This window comes from Arvicanthis niloticus, chromosome 21, assembly GCF_011762505.2.
Source record: "Arvicanthis niloticus isolate mArvNil1 chromosome 21, mArvNil1.pat.X, whole genome shotgun sequence".
Taxonomy (NCBI): Eukaryota; Metazoa; Chordata; class Mammalia; order Rodentia; family Muridae; genus Arvicanthis; species Arvicanthis niloticus.
The window spans coordinates 41,942,270-41,963,640 of NC_047678.1; the positions used below are offsets into that span (position 1 = coordinate 41,942,270).

The 21,371-nt window shown below is 46.5% G+C and overlaps 3 protein-coding genes across 10 annotated transcripts in view; 2 read left to right on the forward strand and 1 right to left on the reverse strand.

The window, feature by feature from the left end:
• The window catches only part of Sec22c (SEC22 homolog C, vesicle trafficking protein), a 34,818-nt gene extending 31,248 nt beyond the window's left edge, over positions 1–3,570 (reverse strand). For 2 of the 4 annotated variants that reach the window (XM_034483979.2, XM_034483976.2), the window contains exon 1: positions 3,148–3,261. The gene's annotated coding sequence lies outside the window, so the exon portion shown is untranslated. Of the gene's footprint in view, positions 1–3,041; positions 3,262–3,446 lie in introns of those variants that run through there. The other 2 variants (XM_076917768.1, XM_034483977.2) reach the window with 2 other exon arrangements.
• Positions 3,571–8,498: 4,928 nt separating this feature from the next.
• On the forward strand, positions 8,499–11,198 carry Ss18l2 (SS18 like 2). The gene is made up of 3 exons (XM_034524996.2): positions 8,499–8,658; positions 8,827–8,903; positions 10,840–11,198. The coding sequence occupies exons 1-3, from the start codon at positions 8,590–8,592 to the stop codon at positions 10,925–10,927; spliced, it is 234 nt and encodes a 77-aa protein (XP_034380887.1). The 5' UTR covers positions 8,499–8,589; the 3' UTR covers positions 10,928–11,198.
• Positions 11,199–16,046: 4,848 nt separating this feature from the next.
• Nktr (natural killer cell triggering receptor) overlaps positions 16,047–21,371 on the forward strand; it is a 37,239-nt gene continuing 31,914 nt past the window's right edge. For 3 of the 5 annotated variants that reach the window (XM_034483689.2, XM_034483690.2, XM_076917772.1), the window contains exons 1-2: positions 16,047–16,277; positions 16,423–16,511. In XM_034483689.2, coding sequence (XP_034339580.1) covers positions 16,454–16,511 — 58 coding nt within the window. In that variant the 5' untranslated portion in view covers positions 16,047–16,277; positions 16,423–16,453. Of the gene's footprint in view, positions 16,512–21,371 lie in introns of all 5 variants that reach the window. The other 2 variants (XM_076917771.1, XM_076917775.1) reach the window with 2 other exon arrangements.

Sequence of the window (21,371 nt, forward strand, 5' to 3'; positions counted from 1 at the left end):
ATCACAGACTGCCCCACTCGGTCACACATCACAGACTGTCCTGCCCTGTCATACATCACAGACTTTCCCGCTCTGTCATACATCACAGACTGTCCTGCCCTGTCATATGTCACAGACTGTCCCGCCCTGTCATACATCACAGACTGTCCTGCCCTGTCATACGTCACAGACTGTCCCGCCCTGTCATACATCACAGACTGTCCTGCCCTGTCATACGTCACAGACTGTCCTGCCCTGTCATACATCACAGACTGTCCTGCCCTGTCATACGTCACAGACTGTCCTGCCCTGTCATACATCACAGACTGTCCTGCCCTGTCATATGTCACAGACTGTCCTGCCCTGTCATGCATACATCACAGACTGTCCTGCCCTGTCATATGTCACAGACTGTCCTGCTCTGTCATACCTACATCACAGACTGTCCCGCTCTGTCATACATCACAGACTGTCCTGTCCTGTCATACATCACAGACTGTCCTGCCCTTTCATACATCACAGACTGTCCTGCCCTGTCATATGTCACAGACTGTCCTGCTCTGTCATACATACATCACAGACTGTCCTGCTCTGTCATACATCACAGACTGTCCTGCTCTGTCATACATCAGACTGTCCTACTCTGTCATACATACGTCACAGACTGTCCTGCCCTGTCATACATCACAGACTGTCCTGCCCTGTCATACATACATCACAGACTGTCCTGCTGTGTCTACATCACAGACTGCCTGCTGCACCCACACACTTTGTTTCTATACCAAAGCCATTCCTTTATTCTCATTTTCCTTTCACATTTACTCTTTAGCTTCCTCCCAAATCCTTCCCAACATATGGACATAAGCAAAGGGCAAAATACAAGTTTAAAGTAGCAAAAGGAGCTCAATTTAGAATAGTCAGGTGCACACGCCCATCACGGGCACAGTACTAAGGCAGGCATGCTAAGGGGACAGCAAGCCTGTGACAGATTCACTCTCCCATACAAGATTTAAGGCCCGATTTCCAACTTTGGATCCTCTAGGCTCCAAATTGCTTGTGGATAGGACCCCCCCCACACACACACAGAGAGACAGAGAGACAGAGAGACAGACAGAGAGAGAGACAGAGAGAGAGACAGAGAGAGAGAGAGAGAGAGAGAGAGAGAGAGAGAGAGAGAGAGAGAGAGATCAACTATGGCATCTCTAAGAGCTGAAAAACGGGAGGATGCTGAACTGGACAGGAAGAATATCACAGGTGTCCCTCTGCACCTGATCTTAGTTAAAAGGCTGAGAAGCAATTCAACCCACCTTCTATACTTGTGGGCACTGTACCTGCAGATTTGACCAACCTCAGATGGAAATTTAAAAAAAAAAAAAAACTGCATCTGTACTGAGTGTGTACAGACTTGTCATGATTTCCCAAACAATGTACGATGCAGGGACCGCACACACAACAGACTATGTAGATGTTATAATTAATGCAGATACTACCTGAGGCACACAGGGGAACGTGCGCAGATTTCCACAAACACAAAGCCACTGTATGCAATGGGTTGAGCCCACTCTCCCAAGGATGCAGAGGGACCAGGACCTCCATATAGATAATGCTACTAAGTGCTCAGAGCTTCCTCGGACCCACATCACAGGTGAGGATTAGGAGGCAGAAGTAGGCTTCAGTCTCCCTCCGACTTCCATATTCTTTCCATGGCATGTGGATTTCTAAACCAAACCTCTGAGTTGACAGCTATCATCTCTCTAAAGACCCCCTTCTCCACCACAGTACTGCCAACACCTAACCAGAGGCTGGTGTGGATCCCAAACCTGTAATCCCAGCCCCTGAGAACTCAGGCTATAGTGAAACTTAGAGACTTGCTGGTAGAGGAAGGGCCCCTTAAAAAGCAGAGAGTGGTGGCTTATGCTCATAATACCAGCACTTGGGGGGGGGGAGTACTGGAAGGTCAGGAATTTAAAGTCTCCCCCATGGCATGTTAAAGTGGCATGTTAAAGGCCAGTTTAGGCTACAAAACACCCTGTCTAAAAAAGAACCAAGGGGGTGGGTGAACTTCTGGAGTTATAGCTCAGCAGCACACACCTTTATTCCCAGTACTCAGAAGAGGCAGGCAGAGCTCCAGGCCGGCATGGTCTACCCAGTAAGTTTCAGACCAGCCAGGGCTACACAGTGAGATCCTGTCTTTAAAATAAAATAAAATCACCTTTCCTTACCTAGTGTATTATACTCTAAAGGCAGCTGTCTTGTCTGGCCATGCACTGCCTCTATCTCTGCCCCTTGAGTGCTGGGATTAAAGACGTACATCATCACCCCCACTTCATCTGAAAATTTTTATGAGACCTCAAGATGTCCTCTCTGTTGTCCATAAAACATTTAAGCGGTATCTCTAGGGACCTGTCTACAACTGTCTTCCTGAGAAAGCTGGGGTGTGACTAAATTCTGTATATCAGTGTCAGGCCACTCAAAGCTGTCCCCGTTTTCATTTCCCTGACAGGTTCTTTACCTGAATAAACCCTCTGTGTAGACTTTTACAGACATTTTGCCCTATCATTGGCTCTGCACTGAGGGTTGCTTGAGTTTCTCTGATCTTGTCACCAGCTACACCAACGGAGCTGGGTATGGAGGCCACACACCTGTGATCCCAGAACTTGGGGGGGGGGGGGGTGGAGGCTGCAGGGCCCCAAGCTCAAGGCCAAACTGGAGTTACATGGGGCCCTGTTTCATAAAACCACAAACTGTACCAACTCCTTTCTTCAGAGGCAACACAGTTCCTTCCCTGGATTTGGCTTTTTTGCAAGCTCGACCCCCACCCTGCTCTGCAGGGTCTTTGTCCTGGGTTATCCAAGTCCAGGAAAGTTGGTGCAGGGGTGACCAGGCCTTGAAGAAACCAAGTCCTGCAAGACCAGCAGGCTAAGGAAAGTTTGCTCTCAAAAGAAGCCAGGACTTGAGTTCAGTCTACGAAAAGGGAACCACCGGCCCGCCCTCCCGAGACACGCCCCGGCCCCGCCCCGGGCAGCAGGCACAGCGGGCAGCGCATCCCCTCAGGTACGCACCGTGGAGGGGGCCGGGCCTCAGCACAGTCCCACCGGCCCGGGCTGCAGCCCGGTGGCCTGGACCCCGATCCCACCACTCCACGCCCGCCTGGCCCGCTAGCCTCACCTCACCCCCGCGGCCGACCTCTGCCTCGGCCACCACAGCCCACCCCGGCGGCCGGCGGGGTGCAGGTTACCCGCGGCCGGGCTGCAGGAGGTTGGATGTGGTACGCATGCGCACACCGTGAGTTCCCATTCGCTGCTGCTAAGCGACGCTCACACCCAAACAGACCAATCATGGGGCGTCTCTGCTGTCCAGTTGTTCAGACCCGGGAATTGCGTGAATTCTCCAGGGCTGGAGCCCGTTTGCTCCCCTCCATGCCTATGGCTCCTCCGCAGGGCTGGAGGCCCATGTGTGAGTCTTACCTCGAGCGGTGTGAAGAGGCTCCGATGTCCCCTCGATGCCCGGTCTGGAGCTGACTGGGCTGTTCTCCGGAGGCGTCTAGGCCCCTTGTGACTGGAGTGACACTCCCTGGGCGTGGGTTCTTGCAGGCTAGGCAGCTGGGCAAGGAGGCCGGAGATAGAGGATCCGAAGAGCACAGCCTTCTGCCAGCCTGGAGGAGGTGCCAAAGTCCGATCCCCGAGCAACACACCCTCGCTATGAGGCTGGAGGAAGATTGGGTAGCAAAGTTAGGCCCTACTGTTTGAGTGCTGAGCGCCGCTGTGTGCTGCTCACTGTGTAAACACAGAAACCAAATCGAGAGAAGTGGGTAGGGCACCAGGCAGGAAAGCGGGTGTCTAAACACGAGTCATGCTTCACAGAAGAGAATTTACAGGAATACTTGGCTTGGAGTTGGGGCTCAAGGAAAGCTTCCCCAAGTCTCAGGCTGTTAGGTAAAAGAGAGTTGGTGTGTTTCAAAGACACTCACTTGTACACAGTACTCTGTGGGGCGGAGGATTATCTCTGTTACTAGAGTACCTGAACTACAAATCCCGGATCAGCCCTGTCATCCTTTCCACACATCAGAACTCCAGGCTCTCCTTGGAACGCCCATAAGTGACTCCCCGACTCCTATCTCTGGTTCTCAGGACCTCAGCTACTTACTAAAGTTATACCATCAGCTTCGCAGATACTTCATTTTTATTCCTTGAAACAGGGTCTTGTGTATCCCAAGCTGACCTTGAACTCACTATGTAGCAGACTGTGACTCTGAAGGTGATCCTACTGCCTCCATTTCCTGGGTGCTGGTATTACTGATGTGTACTTTCACAGCCAGCTTGTGTGGCCCTGGAGCTCAACCCCAGGGTTTCCTGCCTTCTAGACAAGAGCACTACCCACTAAGTCACATCCCCAGTGCCAGCTTTCCTGATTCTGAGGCCAAGTGCAAGTAGGTGAACCTCAGAACTGGCTCCCCTGTTTCTCTGCCTCTGTCACCACAAAGGCACGTTCTCCTAATAAACCTTCATCATATAGACAGAGACAGCTATTCATTCCATCTCTATGGAGAAGCCTGCTATGGGTGCCAACCTAGCAGCTGGATAGACAGGTTACATGGAGAGACTGAACTAAGCGAAGACTTCTGAACGGCATTTCTCTTGTGGGCGGGAATGGAAACAGGGCTTATGTAACCACAGGCCAATTGCAAAATGAACACAGGAAGACTTGTGACAGTCTAAGATAGCCTTTGGGCATTATTGTGTCCTGGTATTCAAGTCATGCCACAGTCCCCTCCCACACTGAGTCAGGGCTGGTCCTTAACAAGCCTCAACAAGGCTAGTTCGTAACATTCACTAAGGAGAAAAACAAAGGAGACTGACCCTGTCTGCTGTGTGCCCTGTCTAGGTAGAGAATATTTGGTACTAAACATAGAAAACTCTGGATTTAGCAGTTGTGATGGTTTGTATATGCTCAGCCCAGGGAATGGCACTAGTAGAGGGTGTGGCCCTGTTGGAGTGGGTGTGGCCTTGTTGGAGTGGGTGTGTCACTGTGGGCGTGGGCTTTAAGACCTTCATCCTAGCTATCTGGAAGTCAGTATTCTGCTAGCAGCCTTCAGATGAAGATGTAGAACTCTCAGATCCTCCTGTACCATGCCTGCCTGGATGCTGCCATGTTCCTGCCTTGATGATACTGGACTGAACCTCTGAACCTGTAACCCAGCCCCAATTAAGTGTTGTCCTTTATAAGTGTTGCCTTGGTCATGGTGTCTGTTCACAGCAGTAAAACCCTAACTAAGACAGGAGTATAGTGCCTCACACCTGTATTATCAGTATTCATACCAGTATTCAGGAGTCTGGCAGAGGAGCCCTGCCATGGAGCTGAGGCTGGCCTGGGCAAAATAGTGAATCCTAGGCAAGCTTGACTACAGAGACCTGATTTCAAAAAATATATATATATATATATCAGGGGGTCTAGAGAGTTGGCTCAAGAATTACAGAGGTCTTGCAGAGGACCTGGGCTTGACTCTCCGTGCTCACACAGTGGCTCACAAACATCTGAAACTTCTAGATGACTTGACACTCTCTCCTAACATCCGCAGGCACCAGGCAGGCCTGTGGTGCCCATACACATGTGCAGGCAAAACATTCATCCACATAAATAAATGTTTTCAAAAGCAAAAGGAGAGAAGTCCAGACAGGATGTGGCGACCATGAGGAATGTTTTCGTGGCATGCATTAGTGAAACCTTGACTTCTGTCCCCAGCACCACAACCACACCTGGAGTCCCAGCACTCAAAAGATACAGATGGGAGAATCAGAAGCACAACGTCATCCTTTGTGAGACAGTGTCTTAAAATTAAAAAAAAAAAAAGAAATGAACAAGATCTTTTTTAATGTGATGAAGCCTTAGGATATTAGTATCTGAGACAGGAGTGATTTAAGGAGGATATTCCTTCACCTTCTGTCTGGCACACCCAGTGGGTCTCAGGCTCTACTGAAGAGTGAAATGGGAAATGGTTAAGGTGTAGTGCCTAAAATGCCAGCCCACATCGCCAATCCCTGCCCACTCATGGCCACTGTCGCCTCCAGGGGCTTTCCATTCCAGGCAAGCCTTTTCAGCTCTCCAGCCACACAATCTCTACATCTCTGCAGACAACTTCTAGTTATTTATAACTTTAGACATTTGATCTCTGTCTTCCCCCCCCCACCTCATTTGCCTCCCTCCTGCACCGTCCAGCATGCCTCTGCTTTGTTCTATTCATTAATTTTTAAAAAAATTTTTTTTTCACTTCATTTCCCCTGAGTTGGGAGTCCAGGGGTGATCACATCTACCACACTGTTTCTGACACACTGACACCCTTGCGAGTCATCCTTTGGTCCACCACCAGTGTCTCCTGGGCTGTAAATGCTGCCACCACATGGATCTGTACCACACACAGTGCCAGCCTCAGTCGGGCCCTTCATGCGCCTAGCAGGTGCCCAGTCAGTTCTCTGCCCAGCCTTTCCAACACCCAATTCCAAATCTCCCTCACGACCCTCCCCTACCTCCCACTTGGATCCCTTTTCGCCCTCCCAGGCACCTCTGCCATCGAAGAACAAGTAACCATGAGAGTGACGGGTGTTAGCTGCTGGCAACTCTTCTCCTAGCATACTCCACTTTCTTTATCCTCTGTCAGCCAAATCCAGGAAACTCGGTCAATGACTAAATACTCAGTGTCTCCCCTTACCCACCACTTCTAAGCACCCTGTGATTCTGACTTCTGCCTCATCTCGTGGCTGCTCCAGCCTACATGAATGACATTAAAGACCAGCATTGGTTACTTGTAAGTCACTAATTTTTAAAGTCCTACCCCCCACAGTTCCCTGGTTTTACCCTCTCCCCTCCCCGACCCCCCTATCTCTTCTGCAGCTTCTTTTCCTCTGCACAAGGGAAACCACCATGCTCTCCTTGGGCAGGCTTATCCACCACGTGATTCAAATCAGTTTGCCCAAGTGATGTTTATCACAGCTCTGTCCCTCCAGACTTCATTCATGCTTTCAGACTCAAATAGCCATGAACTTTAATATTTCCACATGGGATAACCTCTGACTACATTTCTGTTGCATTTGGTCCAGTTCCCCTGACACCTGTTGCCTGCCTCCATAAATAGCATTATGCCAAACCCAGAACTCCCTCCCATGCACCATCCCTAGTTCCCCCTGCATCTTTCTCCCGACTCAGTTTCTGAGGCCAACCAGGTCTCCTTCCTCAAGTGCACATTTCTCTCACAGGATCTATCTCCTCTGGGCTGCTCACCGGCAGCCACGTCCTAACTGCTCTTCTTTGAACCCAACCTCCTTCCTACCTTTCATCACTGCCAACAAAGTTTTCAGGCATTACCAGTCTTCTGCTTGAGACCATCTGTGGTTCCCACTGCCTCCTAGAGAAAGTTCAGGATTGAGTCCTCTCACCCCCCTGATATCCACACCTTCACGCTGAGACTTCTTTCCCCCTGCATCTGTCTCTCCTCAACACCACCTCTTGCCGAAATCAGTCTTCCATTTCTAAATAGGAATCGCTGAGGGAAGAGTGGTACTAAGCAAGGTGTGCCCTGCTCTTGGGGACCCCACTCTGCCTATCCTGTCTTCTGAAGAATCTCTGGGAGGGACTGATGGAGGAACTTGAGAACCAAGAATCTCTGAGTCTGACACCACACAGACAGGTCACCCCAACTTCTCTCATTGGATCCTCATGCCTGGAATGACAAGGAAGCTGCTGCTTTATAACCTAAATGGGGATGGGGAAAACCTAGGACTGGGGAATAAAGCTCTGGAGAGCTCTCAAGATCCTCCCCCTAAAGTCACAGTTGCCCAGGCTCAGAGTCTGATTGTCATCGACGGCCAATAGGACTCGGGGAAGTGCATCTATTTTCTGTTCTGTAAAGTGGAGAAAATACTGGGACATTTTAGGTTGGCAACCAGCAATACAATTTCATAGTAAACTTTTACTCGTGTGTTACATGTGTGTTTGCCACAGGTATTTCGCGCCCGTGCAGGCCAGAAGAGGGCACTAGATCTGTTGGAGCTCAGTTACTGGTGGTTGTGAGCCACTCGAATGGGGGGGGGGGAGGGGGGTGTTGGGAATCAAACTCTGGTCCTCTGGAAGAGGAGGCAAGGAGGTTGTCAAACACTAACTCCTACCGGACACGCTTTTTTTTTTTCTTGCCCAGAATAGCAATTCATGTATTCATTCAGGCACATTCATGTATCTTCCAGGATAAGAGGAAAGCTATTATCAGTACTTTCCGGTTTAATCTGACTGGAAGGGGCCCCTTAGTTCCCACTGTACTGGAACTGGAAGGGTTAGGAACAGGAGAGCCAAGCTGCTGAAGAAACCAGTCAATGCTTGGCAATCCATCACCAGCAAAGTCCTGCCCACAGAGTAGCGTCATAGCCTACGCAAGAGCAAGCCGAAACAAGCTCGCCCGTCCAATCACAGGCGATGCCCCGCCCCACACGGCGATTCACCCAATCAGAGTCGAGTCTCTAACCTTTCCCCCGCCCCACTCGGGGAGGCGCAGGCTTGCGTCAGCAGCGCGCGACTCGGGGGCTCCCAGCTCGGGATTCCGAGCTTCTTGAGCTTCTTTGCAGCATGTCGGTCATCTTCGCTCCTGACTGGCTACGCGGCAAGGCCAAGGTCAACCAGGAGACTATCCAGCGGGTGAGCGACCGTGAGCCGGAGACCTGGTGCAGGCGCTTTCTGCAGGGGCCGGACCGGGGTGGGGACAGCATGTGGGCCGGGGAAGGAATGGGAGCAGGGTCAGCTCGTCGCCTGCCCGGGACCTCCACCTGAGAACCCCCTGCGCTTCCCCCCTCGCCCATCTTTCAGCTCCTGGAGGAGAATGACCAGCTGATCCGCTGTATCGTGGAGTATCAGAACAAGGGCCGAGCAAACGAGTGCGTCCAGTAAGTGGCACTGGGGACGTGCGGCAGCCCCTGGTGATGAGCCTCTGAGAAAAGGGAGGTGCGGAAGAGGTTGCTTGGCTTGAGTGGTTCTGCATGCTTGTAATCCTAGCACTGGGCAGGCTGCAGCCGGAGGATGGCCAGCTAAGATTACGTAGCAAGACTGTGCTCCGCCTTCTAAAGGTTATTTACTACTCAAAACCATATTGACAGTTTATGGTAGAACTTGGGGTTAGTCAGGGTTTCACAGAAAGCCCTGCCAACTGGTGACAGAGTAAAGTATCCCTAAGCTAGGCTCCGGAAGAGCTACGGCCTCTTTATTCGTGGATTTCACTTCCATCCCCCAAAAGTAAGTCAGGCCATTTGGTTAACAGTCTGTCTGTAGGAGAGACACACGACCAACAAAGGGATTTCTACGTTAAACCAAAGTTTGATTGGGGGTAGAATTTATGTGTTCTTTTATTGGATATCAGAATGGGAAGAAACAGAATTTGAGACCCTTTTTTAAATTTGGTCCAAGTACTAGGCCCCATTTCTTATAGAAAATGCTTTATCTTTACTTAAATATTTTTAAAATTCCATACTTTTTTTTTTTTTTGCCTCTTAGGCACCTCCAAGCCTTCTCTAAGCACTTAATGGTATAGCAGAATTGCTATTGTGAGGTGTGTGTTTGTCTCCAGCATCTGAGGTTTACTTTTGTTTTCATTTTATAGTAAACACTTTCTCATGTTTAGTAAATGCCTGCAGCACATTCTTTTTGGTATACTGTCTCTTGTGCAAAGATACAAAGGTCCTACACAGCTATTCTGTTTTTTCACATGGTGAAGGTCGGACTTGTCAAGTCTAATGACTTCCTGAATGGCCAGCAGTTGACAATGGCTATGTCATGTGCTTACTTTACTCATACAAGGATCTTCTTTGTTTTCTCCCTCCATCCCCTACCCCCCCCCCACACACACACACACTCACAAAGGTTTCCCTGTGTAGCCCTGGATGTTCTGGAACTTGCTCTGTAGACCAGGCTGGCTGTCAAGTCAGAGATCCTCCTGCCTCTGCCTCCCATGTGCTGGGACTAAAATGCAACACCGCGCCTAGCAGTGGTACTACAGACAAGGAAGCAATGTATGATGAATAAGAAGCACAAAAGATTCCTACTCTCTGTGGAGCTGGTGTTCTAGACTCTAGAACTAGAGGGAAGAAATATAATAGACATGTAAGAATATGTGCTTCAACTGGGATAAAGTCAGGGCATGCCTGTTGTGTACAGGAAGCCCTTGGTTCATTTTCCAGCACTGCAGAAGTCAGGGTAAGTCGAAGACAGAGTGCAGAGTGCCCTTCATAAGGTAACATTGAGAGAAACCTGGGTCCCAGAAATAAGTAAGGCAGGACAAAGGTGCTGGATATCCTCAGGCACACCAAGGAGGCCCCTGTGTTCAGATCTTGGTAAAGGGAAAGCCACAGAGATGAAGACACAGAAGTGACTATAGACCCCATCACGTAAGACCTTGTAGGAATAGGATGGCATCTTTAAAGGCTTTAGAACAGTTAAATGACAGGATCCTGATTTAAACTGCTATGATCTCTCTCCAGCTCTGTAGAATACTGTGGGGCTGTAATACAGACCATGAGGATGAGGAGACTGCTATTGTAGTCCAGGCAAAAAAAGCATGATTGCTTGATCTAGAGGGGTAGATTTGGGGGTGAAAATGCCAAGATTCTAAGTTAACGATGTAAAGCCAGGTGTGGTGGTACACTTGAGGAGAAAGAGGCAGAGGCAGGGGGATCTCCAGGTTGGAAGACAGCCAATGCTATATAGTAAGACCATTTGGTTGCTGACCTGTGTCATTCAGTCAGTGGGATAGCTGTTCCACTTCAGTGGGTAGGTTTAGCCTGCCTGGTTAATAAAAACAAGCATCTAATTTTTGTTTTTCACCCATAGGTATCAGCATGTGTTACATAGAAATCTCATTTATTTAGCTACCATCGCAGATGCCAATGCAAGCAGTCTTACAAAGGCAGTGGAGTAATCTTCCAGGAGGCTGCAATGAGGAGTGACTACATGGAACCCATCTCCTGGGAAATAGCTGCTCAGAACATGGGCAAAAAGCCCCATTCATTTTAGACTGTGAGGGACTTGCTATCAACTCTACTATGTTCTTACTGTAAATATTTTAGTAATAAAACAGATCTCACGGTAGAGCTGTGAGGATCTGAGGTGTATGACAGCAGTGCCATTATCATTGTCAACAATAGTGTTTAATTATCTGATAACATGTAATAATAAATGATGCACCTCTCTCCTCAGTGTCCCACATCCACTCATACCATATTCACACAGCCCTGTTACCTCCTCTCTTTCACTTTTTTCCTTCTAGGTTATAAACTTCTAAAGTCTCTTTTCAGGAGAGGTTGAAGCAACCCCTGCTTGAGGCTGAAGCAAAGGGTGCATTCAATGCTGAGAGGCAAAAAGAAAGAAAAAGTAACCATCAGCCCTAGGCACACCTGAGAGTTGGAGGCAGGATGTCAAGGTCGACCTGTGAGACACAGAAAAAGGAAAAATGTTTTTGTTAGCATATACATAATAGCTTAATGACATGTTCACACATGTATATAATGTATCTGATCTCATGCACTCCCATTGCACTCTCTTGTTTCCTTCCTGCTTGAAAGCTTGTTTGTTTGTTTTTCGAGACAGGGTTTCTCTGTGTAGCCCTGGCTGTCCTGGAACTCACTCTGTAGACCAGGCTGGCCTTGAACTCAGAAATCCGCCTGCCTCTGCCTCCCAAGCTCTGGGATTAAAGGCGTGCGCCACCACCGCCCGGCTTTTGAAAGCTTGATAAACAACATGGATGCAATTTAAACTTTGCTTTTATGCTGTGAAACCAGCCAGCCATAAACGATGAACAGCATATGTATCAGTTTGCTTTTGTTTGCTGTGATACACCACCATGATGAAAAGCAACTTGTGGAGGAAAGAGTTGTTTGGTGTAAATGCCCTGGTCATGGTCCATTGTCCAGGGAAGTCAGGGCAGGAAGTTGGGGGCTGCAACTGAAGCAGAGCCCTTGGAAGACTCTTTGTTAAAAAGATTGAAAATCTGCTAGTTGTTCAACCCTTTACCAGATATCTATACCTCAGCAATCCCAGTCTTGCACTGGAGCCTGGGAGATTCCTGGAATGCTACTGGTTTTCAGTTTGTGCAGGAATCCCAGATAAGTTGGTTCTAATACCCAAAAAACACAGAAATGACTCAGTGACAGGATGAGCGTGGTAGTGAGAGAGTACAGCAGGCAAAAATCAAAGTTTCCTTCCATGTCCTTTTATATGGGTGCCAGCAGAAAGCGTGGTCAGTGTAGAACTGGTTAGTCTTCAGCTTCCAGATAACCCAGGAAAACTCGACAGCAGTGCCAGCAGCTTAGACTTCAGTAGGTTCCAGATGCAGTCAAGTTGACAACCAGAATAGACCACCCCAATGATTCTACACACAGGAAGTATAAATGTGGATGTACAAAGTGGGTATAAAGAGTGAGGGAGATGTGCTCTTCCAGATAACAAACTTGCCAAGTTGGTTGATGATGTCTAAAACCATAAGATGAATGTACTTCACACCACTGAACTGCACTTAAAGGTGGTTTTAAAATTGTAAAGATTATATGATGCAAACTTAACAGTTTTATAAAAGCAGGGTGGCACTGATAATCATATGTGGTCATAAAACTAAGCAACTCAAAGGTTAAAAAGATAGTCTTCAACTAAGGGACATTTGTTTAAGCCCAGGCAGGGTTCCAAGATGTGAGTTCCACCACCCCTGAGACATGAAGACTGGATTTAAATATAAAAAGGAGAAACTCAAATTCCCAGATGAAAACATTTTCATGAACTTGAAGTCTACATATCCATTTCTTTCCCCTTCTCTTGTGTGTCCTCTTCCATCTCCCTCCCCTTCTCTTCTTCCATTCTCTGGAGTTGCACATGGAACCCAGAGCACATCCTATATGTACCTGAGCTATATCTCCAGCCTTCAGGGAATTCTGAGTGGAGAAGCTCAAGCTGAAGAAAACAACAAAAAGCAGATCAACTGACCACTAGAATAAGACACTTTGCCAGGGCTATTCCTGGTAAATGCAGTTCTTAGCCCCTCATCAAGGAAACTTCCCTTTGCAGTAAGCAGAGACCATTACAGAAAAGCACAACTAGTCAAAAACACAGGGTTGTAGAGTCCAGTCCCAACAGATCTACAAAAAAAACTTCATAGCTTAGTTCACGGAACATTTCCTGTAGAAGGAACAAAAAATATTGTGAGAGCCAGAGAAATGGAGTTTGCTGTGGGATTTTGTCTCCTGGTAATGTCAGGCTACACCCGTAGGTCTCGCCAACTTGACTGCTTAAACAAGAGCTGAACAAGGACAACAGAAAAACCAAACTGGAGTCCTCAACTCTACACAAAGAACTACTGGCAACTACGGAAAACTGAGAGTGGGAGAAGTAGTCTTCCCCAGGGAAGAACACACCAGTTGGTCATCCGATACCAAATGGTCAGCCCTGAAAACATACAATTAACAGAAAGACTGAGCAGATTGTGCTTAGGGATGTGTATGTATGTATGTGTGTGTGTATATATGTGTGTGTGTGTGTATACACACACACATACATATATATATATATATATATATATATATATATATATATATATATATATATGTAAAAGCATTTATTCCCCCCAAGTAAAACTAGTTTTTAAATACTAACAAAAATACAACTCCTATAAGCAATTTTCAGCTCTAGGAAGTAACATTTTTTTTCATTGATAAAAGAATAATATTAAAAAAAAAAAAAAAAAAAACCTTTGGCAAAAGACAGTCAAAAGCAATGAAAATCCAGGGCCAAAACTGAGAAAGTATTTGCTATAGTATGTAGCAAGAGTTACGTTCAGAACATACATTTTCCTAAGGAAGTATTTGTGTCCAGAACTCTCCACATTTCATAGACCAGGGGTTGTATTTAAAAGGTGAACAAAATCCTGGTTGGGACAGAAAGGCCAGGACAGAAACAGTTGTCCCAATGGCACTGAATTCAAAGTGGGAGTCAACCTTACAAACCTACTGGGTTTGGTTTTTGTTTTTGTTACTGCTTTTTGCTTATTTTAAAGTTTTATGTTTGTGCTTTCATGAGTTTATGTGCACCATGTCTGAGCCTGGTCAAGCTAGAGAACACTACATCAGAATCTAGAACTGAAGTTGTACATGGTGTGAGCCACTTGGTGTGGGAGCTAGAAACCATGTAGGTCCTCTGCAAGAACAGTAAGCACTCTTATTTTTAAGACAGGCTTGTGTTGGTGCTGTTTTTTGTTTGTTTGTTTTTAGCTACTTTATTGGGGTCTTATACCTCTACTTCCCTTCCAACCCTTATTCCACACTGATCTCTTCCAACTCACCAGTGCTAGTAGGTAGGAAGAAAGGGGAAATGAAGCACAGACCTCTTTAGACTACTTCCTGCTAATTGGGCATGTTGAATTACTTGAGGCAAGTCCAATCTTCATGGTCAGGGTATCTCCAATTTCTTCTCATCTCTTTGCTCACGAACACTTGGCAAAACTTCAGGAGCAGCAGCATTCCCAGAGCATCCCAGCCTCTCAGGGCTCTGGCCTGATTCATACCCTTGGAAGAGTCCCCAGAATTCTGAATGTAAGCTATCTGCAGCTGGCGAAAGCATGCCCCTGCCAGTGCACTAGGCAAATCATAATCACCTGCTGTGGAGTAGCCTCTTATCCCACACCTGGGATCAAATAGACATTCACACAATTATAACTGGGTTTCTTAAGGAAACCCAAACTCTCACTATAGAGTCTCTACAGAGCCTTTCCTGGTATCTCTATGTAGATCAGGGTGGCTTTTGACTCACCAAGATCTACCTGTCTTTGCCTGCTAAGTGCTGGGTGCTGTGACTAAAGGTGTGTGCCACTATACCAGGCTTCAGTAAGTCCTCAACAGCGGAGCCATCTCTCCAAACATAAAGACAGCATGTAGTAGAACCAATTTAAGGGTCTCCCCGACTAGTTCATAAGTAAGTGAGACTCAGACTATGGTTATTTTATTTGGCTTTGACAATTCTTGGAGGGTAACTCCTAACCTATTCTAACTGGTGGTCTGGCTACCTCCCCAGTGGCATACCCCAGATATATACTGTTTCTCTTGGGGAAACAGTGTAAGTATTATCCTTATCCTCCATCTCTCATGGAAGCTTCCTCTTTCCTCTTGTTCGTTCCTCTTTCTACACTTGGTCTCCCTTCTCTCCTTACTACTCCTCTTTCCACCCCCAACCAGTAACTCAAAACCCGCCTACCTCTAATCTCTCCAGTAATTGGCTGTAGCCAATTTTATTTAACCAATAGTTTTAAATTAAGGAACAAGGTTTGCAGAGCAAAAGCTTGTAAACATGGTATGTCACTTGTAGGTCTAGACCTTTGGGTATAGAATATAGCATTACAATACATAGCGACAGACACAACCTCAACACTGGGATTAAAAATTTCAACAATAACATACTTTTATTGTGTACGTTTTGTTTTGAGACAGGGTCTACATAGCTCAGACTGGGCAGGAAGGCAATATGTAGACCAGACTGACCAGAAACTCAGAGATCCACCCACCTCTGCCTCTTGAGTGCTGGGATTTAAGGGATGTGTATTATTGCTCACAGACTTCTTTTTTAAGATTTTACTTTGTTTTGCCTGTATGTCTGTGCACCATGTGCGTGCTTGGTGTCCACAGAGTCAGAGGAACACGTTGGAAACCCTGGAACTGGAGATGGTTGTAAGCCACTATGTGGGCGTTGCGCTGGGCTTTGAACCCAGGTCCTCTGCAAGAGCAGCCTCTTAACTGCTGGACCATTGCTCCAGCCAACAGGTTTGGCTTCTTCAGACAGGCTTCAGGTAGCTCAGGTTGACCTTGAATTTATGAGTCTCCTGCCTTGGTTTCTGATCCTTTTAACTCGAGAGAAACAGTGTGATCATATCAACGAGAGGAAAAAGACGACCGGCCACGTCGGCGGGAAACCTGGACTTCACATCGCATTCATCCGCTGACCACGCAACCCGAAATCTCGCGATGCTGCGTGAGCCGTAGTTGACAGCTCGCACACGTCTGCGCACTCGGGATTGGATAGATGATTCTGAGGGGCGGGGCACGAGGGCCCCCATGCCTGCTGCCACACTGGAGCCGCCCGCTCAGCGGGATGAACTCTCGCGATACTTACGTCCAGTCTTGCGAGCTCTGGCGTGGCGCTCGGCAGCTGGCCCTAACGGGGAGGAGGTGGCGTTCCGTTGGTGACGTTGGGCTCCGGCGGCGCCGGTAGGGCGTTCTCCGGAGCTGTGCGGCCAGGTGAGGAGCTCCACGGGAGCGCGGATGGCCGCGGCTGGGGTGGGCGGGCAGGCTGGCGGCCTCCTGTCGGCCGCGCCCCTGTCAGGCACGTCGGGCCCCGCCCCGGCCGCCTGCCCGCCCTCAGCGCCCTCCTCTCTGTCCGCAGCTCCCGCCGCCGTCCCGCTGCAGCGCTCGCGATGGGCGCCCAGGACCGGCCGCAGTGCCACTTCGACATCGAGATCAACCGGGAGCCGGGTGAGCGGGGCGAGCCGGGGCGGGCCGGGCCGGGGCGGACGTGGACGCGGCGGGGCCGGAGCCGGGCGGGGGCGGGAGGGGCGGCCTCCGCCGGCCAGAGCTGCGGAGCCGTCGCGGTCACGAGCCGGCCAACTGCCCTCCGCTGTCCCTCGGGAGCCTTCCCTAGAATGTCCTGGCTCCCGGAGACGTGGCCCGGCGGACAGAACGGCTGGTGCAGGTTCCGCAGCCCCGGGATCGCAGCGCTGATCGCCTAGAGCCGCGGTGTTTGCACTTGGGGAGTCCGGTGTGCAGCCACTAATCCCGAGACGTGGATCCCTGTATACAGAGAGGTGGCCGCACGCATACGTGCGCACACATGTAAAGACGCGTGTGTCGAGCGTGAACGTGCGTACCGGTGCGGAGTTGTCAACTGGAGGTGTGTCGTGTGCGTGTGCGCTGCAGCGCACGCTGGAGATTCGCAGACCTTGTCCTCTGGACGTACGGCAGTGACCGAAGCAGGGCTGCCTCCCTCTTAGGTTTACGTCCTGTGGGAAGGAGACAGGAAGTAAAGGATTCGTGTTAGCCAGGCGGGGACCGAGGAAAGGCCATCTTGAGAAGATGACATTTGAGTAGACGGCGAAGCCGAACCTTGTGGGTGGATGCGCTTGAGAACTCTGCTTGGTAGTGGCAGCCGACAGTTAACTTGGGTTCTGAGACAGTACTTGTGTTTCTGAGGGAAGAGAAAAAGGAAAACACTGACTCCACGACATGACGGTTCTGAACAGAGGATTGGAGCGGTCTTAAAACATTTTGGTTTTCCCATTTACCATTTTGACCCTGACTGTAGCAGCAGTTTATTCAGCATTTACCAAACTTATTCTGGAGATTTTCCACGGATGTTTGCAAGCCTAATGTATGAGCATGCTCAGAACATAATAGTTAGGAGTACAACTGGGAAGTATTTTCCTAGAATAACCAAGGACTTGACTTTGATCCCCAACACTATAGATAAATGTCAGTCTTGAAAAGAATGTATAACGTGGCTATCCGTCTTTACTTAATATCTATTTTTTTTTTCAAGCATATTGTATTTTTAACTTTTGGGGTGGGGGGGCGGGAGTCGAAGACAGGGTTTTTCTATGTAGGCCAGGCTGGCCTTGAACTCAAAGAGATCCGAGTGCTGGGATTAAAGGTGTGGGCCCACCATTGCCCCGCTTATTTTTAAGAATCAGCCTGAAATATAGTTCAGTGGGAGAGCTTGCCTGTTGTATTGTTGGCTCCAAGCTCAATTCCCATCGGCACAAAAGTATCTGATTTAGATTTACTTGGATAAGCAGAGGTGATGCAGAAATCAAAATATACTGATAAGAATTAAGTGTAGCATAGTATGTATTTTCAAATGCAAAACAGATTTTCTTTTGAATTAAAAAACTGTCGAATAACTGCAAATACAGAATAGGAAAACCTTTACATTGTAGAACAGGTTTCCTGGATGAATCCAGTAAATTGTTCCTATTGGAAATAATTCCATTGTTATTCCGTAATAATTTTATTGTTATTAAGGTTCTTAACAGAGGCTCTAATTTATTTCATTGATACAGGATTATTCATTCACATGTCTGTTACTTAATTGATTTATTATTGGTGGTTTGTGGCTTTTAAGAAACTGCTGTATTTATCTAACTTGTCAGATTTATGTGCTAGGATTTTTTTTTTTTTTTTTTTTTTTTCCTGTAGTATGTAGTAACAGCTGATATTTCACTCATGATTGAAATATGTTGTTTACTGTTCTAATGGTGTCATGAACCTGGGAGAGCAGGGCTTAAAGTGGACTGAAGACTCCTGCATTTATTCAGGACATCAGACAATTTAAACTAAGGTTAAGAAGAGTCACTTGTATAAAGTCACAATGACAAACCGAATGTGGCAAAAACTTGTTCTTTTTTCAGAGAGGCATATAGACAATAGCCAGTTGTAATGAATAAGCTAAAGTAAACTATCCGTTATACCTGGAGAGTCAGGAAAGCACATTCCAAGAACAAGTCCATGGTTCTGAAGAAACTGAGGTCACAAGACTCTTTTTTCTTGGAGTTTTCTCACAAGCACTCATAATTCCCCTCTGTTCTTGGACTATTCGAACAATGTGTGCCTGTTGTCTTTTTTAATCTTTTAATCTATCATTTTTCTCAAGAACCAGATTTTAGCGTCTTAGACAGTTATTGTCCTCTTTTCAGCTTTATCAATTTCAGGTTTTTTTGGTTTGTTTGTTTGTTCATTTTTTATCATTTCCTTCTAGTGCTGCTTTGGGTTTATTTCTATTATTTTTTAAATTTTATGTGCATTAGTGTTTTGCCTGACTGTATGTGTGAAAGAGTTGGGTCTCTTAGGACTGAAGTTACAGACAGTTGAGAGCCACCACATGGTTGCTGGGAATTGAACTCAGATCCTCTGGAAGAAGAGTCAGTGCTCTTAACCACTGAGCCATCTCCAGTCTCTCTTTTCTAATTTATTAAAGTAGATAATTTAGTTGCTGCTGACTTGATTCATTCATTCTTTCTTTCTTTCTTTTTCTTTTAAATTCTTTTCAAAGTACACTATAGCTCTCTCCATGCACACCACCAGAAGAGGCATTGGATCCCACTACAGATGGTTGTGAGCCACCATATGGTTGCTGGGAATTGAACTCAGGACCTCTGGAGCTATAACTACTAGTGCTCTTAACTACTGAGCCATCTCTCCAGCCCCTTGATTCCTTTTCTAATATAAAGGATTAATTATATGTTTACATGGGAAGTTTAAATGTATCTCATAAATTTTGATGCTCATTTAAGTTCAAAATATTTAATTTTTGTCTAAGATTGTCTTTAACTCATTAATTTAGAAATGTTTTGATTTTTAAGTACAAATTAGACATTTTTTGATCCAGAATGCTCAAAATGAAAACAAATTCAAAGTTCATATTTTACTTTAAATTTTAGAAGCCTTCTTTGCATATATAAAACAAGATCTTTTGGGGATGTACATATGACATGAGGGTAATTTTCATATTGGTGGTTTTCTTTGTGTGGGGGGGTGTGGTGTAGTGACTGCTACTGTATCAGATTCTTTTTCACTTGTGCTATCATGTGACACAGGGGCATTTACATCCTGCTCTTTACTTTGAAGTACTCTAGTATGCTTGTCTAGTCTAAGTCTGGGACTACTCTGTCTGGTGTGGTGTCATAGTCCTACAACCCCAGCTCTTACATAGCTGAGCTCAGGGCAGCTGCTCCTACTCTGGCCTTTTGCATGCTGGTCTAGCACTCTACCAGCTGAGCTACAATCCTAGCCCCAGGATGATTTCTTTAAAGGGTTTTCTGCTTTAGTTTTTTTTGTGGACCCAAGAGAAATATCATAAATCCTTGGCAGTTTATCAAGATGGATAGAAATGGGGATATGATTAAAAGGGATTTTTACTTTTCTATTTAAGAGTCACAAAATACTAATTGAAATATGTCTGTAGAAAACTGTAAAGCATTTGAGATATTTATCAGGATATTAGGGGTAATGGCAGGCACGTGTGTGCTGCCTTTGTCGTTAAAAGACGTTAGTCGTTCTGTGGTTCTAAAGACAATATAGCATGGTAGTTTGCTCATCTTCATATTTACTCTTGAAACTTCAGACTCACACTCAGGATAGATGTGTCGGCTCAGATTTATACAAGGAGAACAGGAAAAATAGCCCTTGCATCTCAGTCTTATTACTAAACTTATGTGATCTCCACTCTTTTATTGCTCATTAATTAAATATGAAGTAGAAACCGTATGTGTTGAAGAGAGTTACTAAATAATATAATTTTGAAAATAGAGTATGGTTTTGTACCACAGATTTAATGGGATGTATTAATAACTGAGCACAGTTTAATTAGGCAGACTATTGTTTGTTATAACACAGTCAGCTAGGAAAACCAGTGGTGTGGGAGTAAAAAATCCATTGGGTAGCACTCTGACTCACTCTTGTCCTAGCACTGATTTGAAAAAGAATTTTTTATTAAGTTTATTTAATGTGTATGATGTGGAGATCAAAAGACAGTCCTGGCTGTCCTGGAACTCACTCTGTAGACCAGGATGGCCTCAAACTCAGAAATCTGCCTGCCTCTGCCTCCCAAGTGCTGGGATCAAAGGCGTGCACCACCACTGCCCGGCCCAAGATAAGATCTTTAAAAATATTTTATTACTGAAGTTAGGTCTACATCTCTTAACATTTGACATTTGCAAATTTATTGTGCTAGTAGGAAGTAAATAACTTAAAGTCAATCACCTATAGGGTAGAAACTTTCACCAGCTTTCATTATAAAGCAATGGGTCTCAACCCCTTTGTGGGGGATCAGACAACCCTTCCACAGAGTCACCTAACACCATTGGAGAGTATTTATGTTACATGATAGATATTTATGTTACAAGTCATAACAGTAGCAAGATAACAGTTATGAAGTAGCAGTGAAAATAATTTTATGGTTGCAGGGGTCACAACATGAGGAACTATATTAAAAAGTAACAGCATTAGGAAGGTTGAGAACCATTGTCTAAAAGCGCTGTGAAGTGGGACTGGGGGAACCATTTGCTTTAGATGTTAAAGTGATTTTGTGGTTTTAACCCTAGGTTGAAGCCTGGCAAATTCTAGCACTCAGGAGGCAGAGTCTGGTGGGTCTCTGTAGCTTCAAGTCCAGCCTGGTCTACAGAGTGAGTTCTAGGACAGCCAGGGCTGCACAGAGAACCCCAATCTTGAAAAACCAAAAAAGCAAGCAAGCAAGCAAGCAAGCAAGCCTAGGTTACTGTGGTTCTAAGAAAGCCCTAGGTTTTTATTCTTTTTTTTCTTCCTTTTTTTTTTTTTTTCTTTTGA

Bases quoted from the DNA above. Each gene is read 5' to 3' on its own strand.
- Ss18l2 (XM_034524996.2), top strand. From the start codon at position 8,590: ATGTCGGTCATCTTCGCTCCTGACTGGCTACGCGGCAAGGCCAAGGTC. The intron at 8,659-8,826 runs GTGAGCGACCGT...CCCATCTTTCAG, and splicing joins ACCAGGAGACTATCCAGCGG to CTCCTGGAGGAGAATGACCA. The intron at 8,904-10,839 runs GTAAGTGGCACT...TTTCACCCATAG, and splicing joins CGAGCAAACGAGTGCGTCCA to GTATCAGCATGTGTTACATA.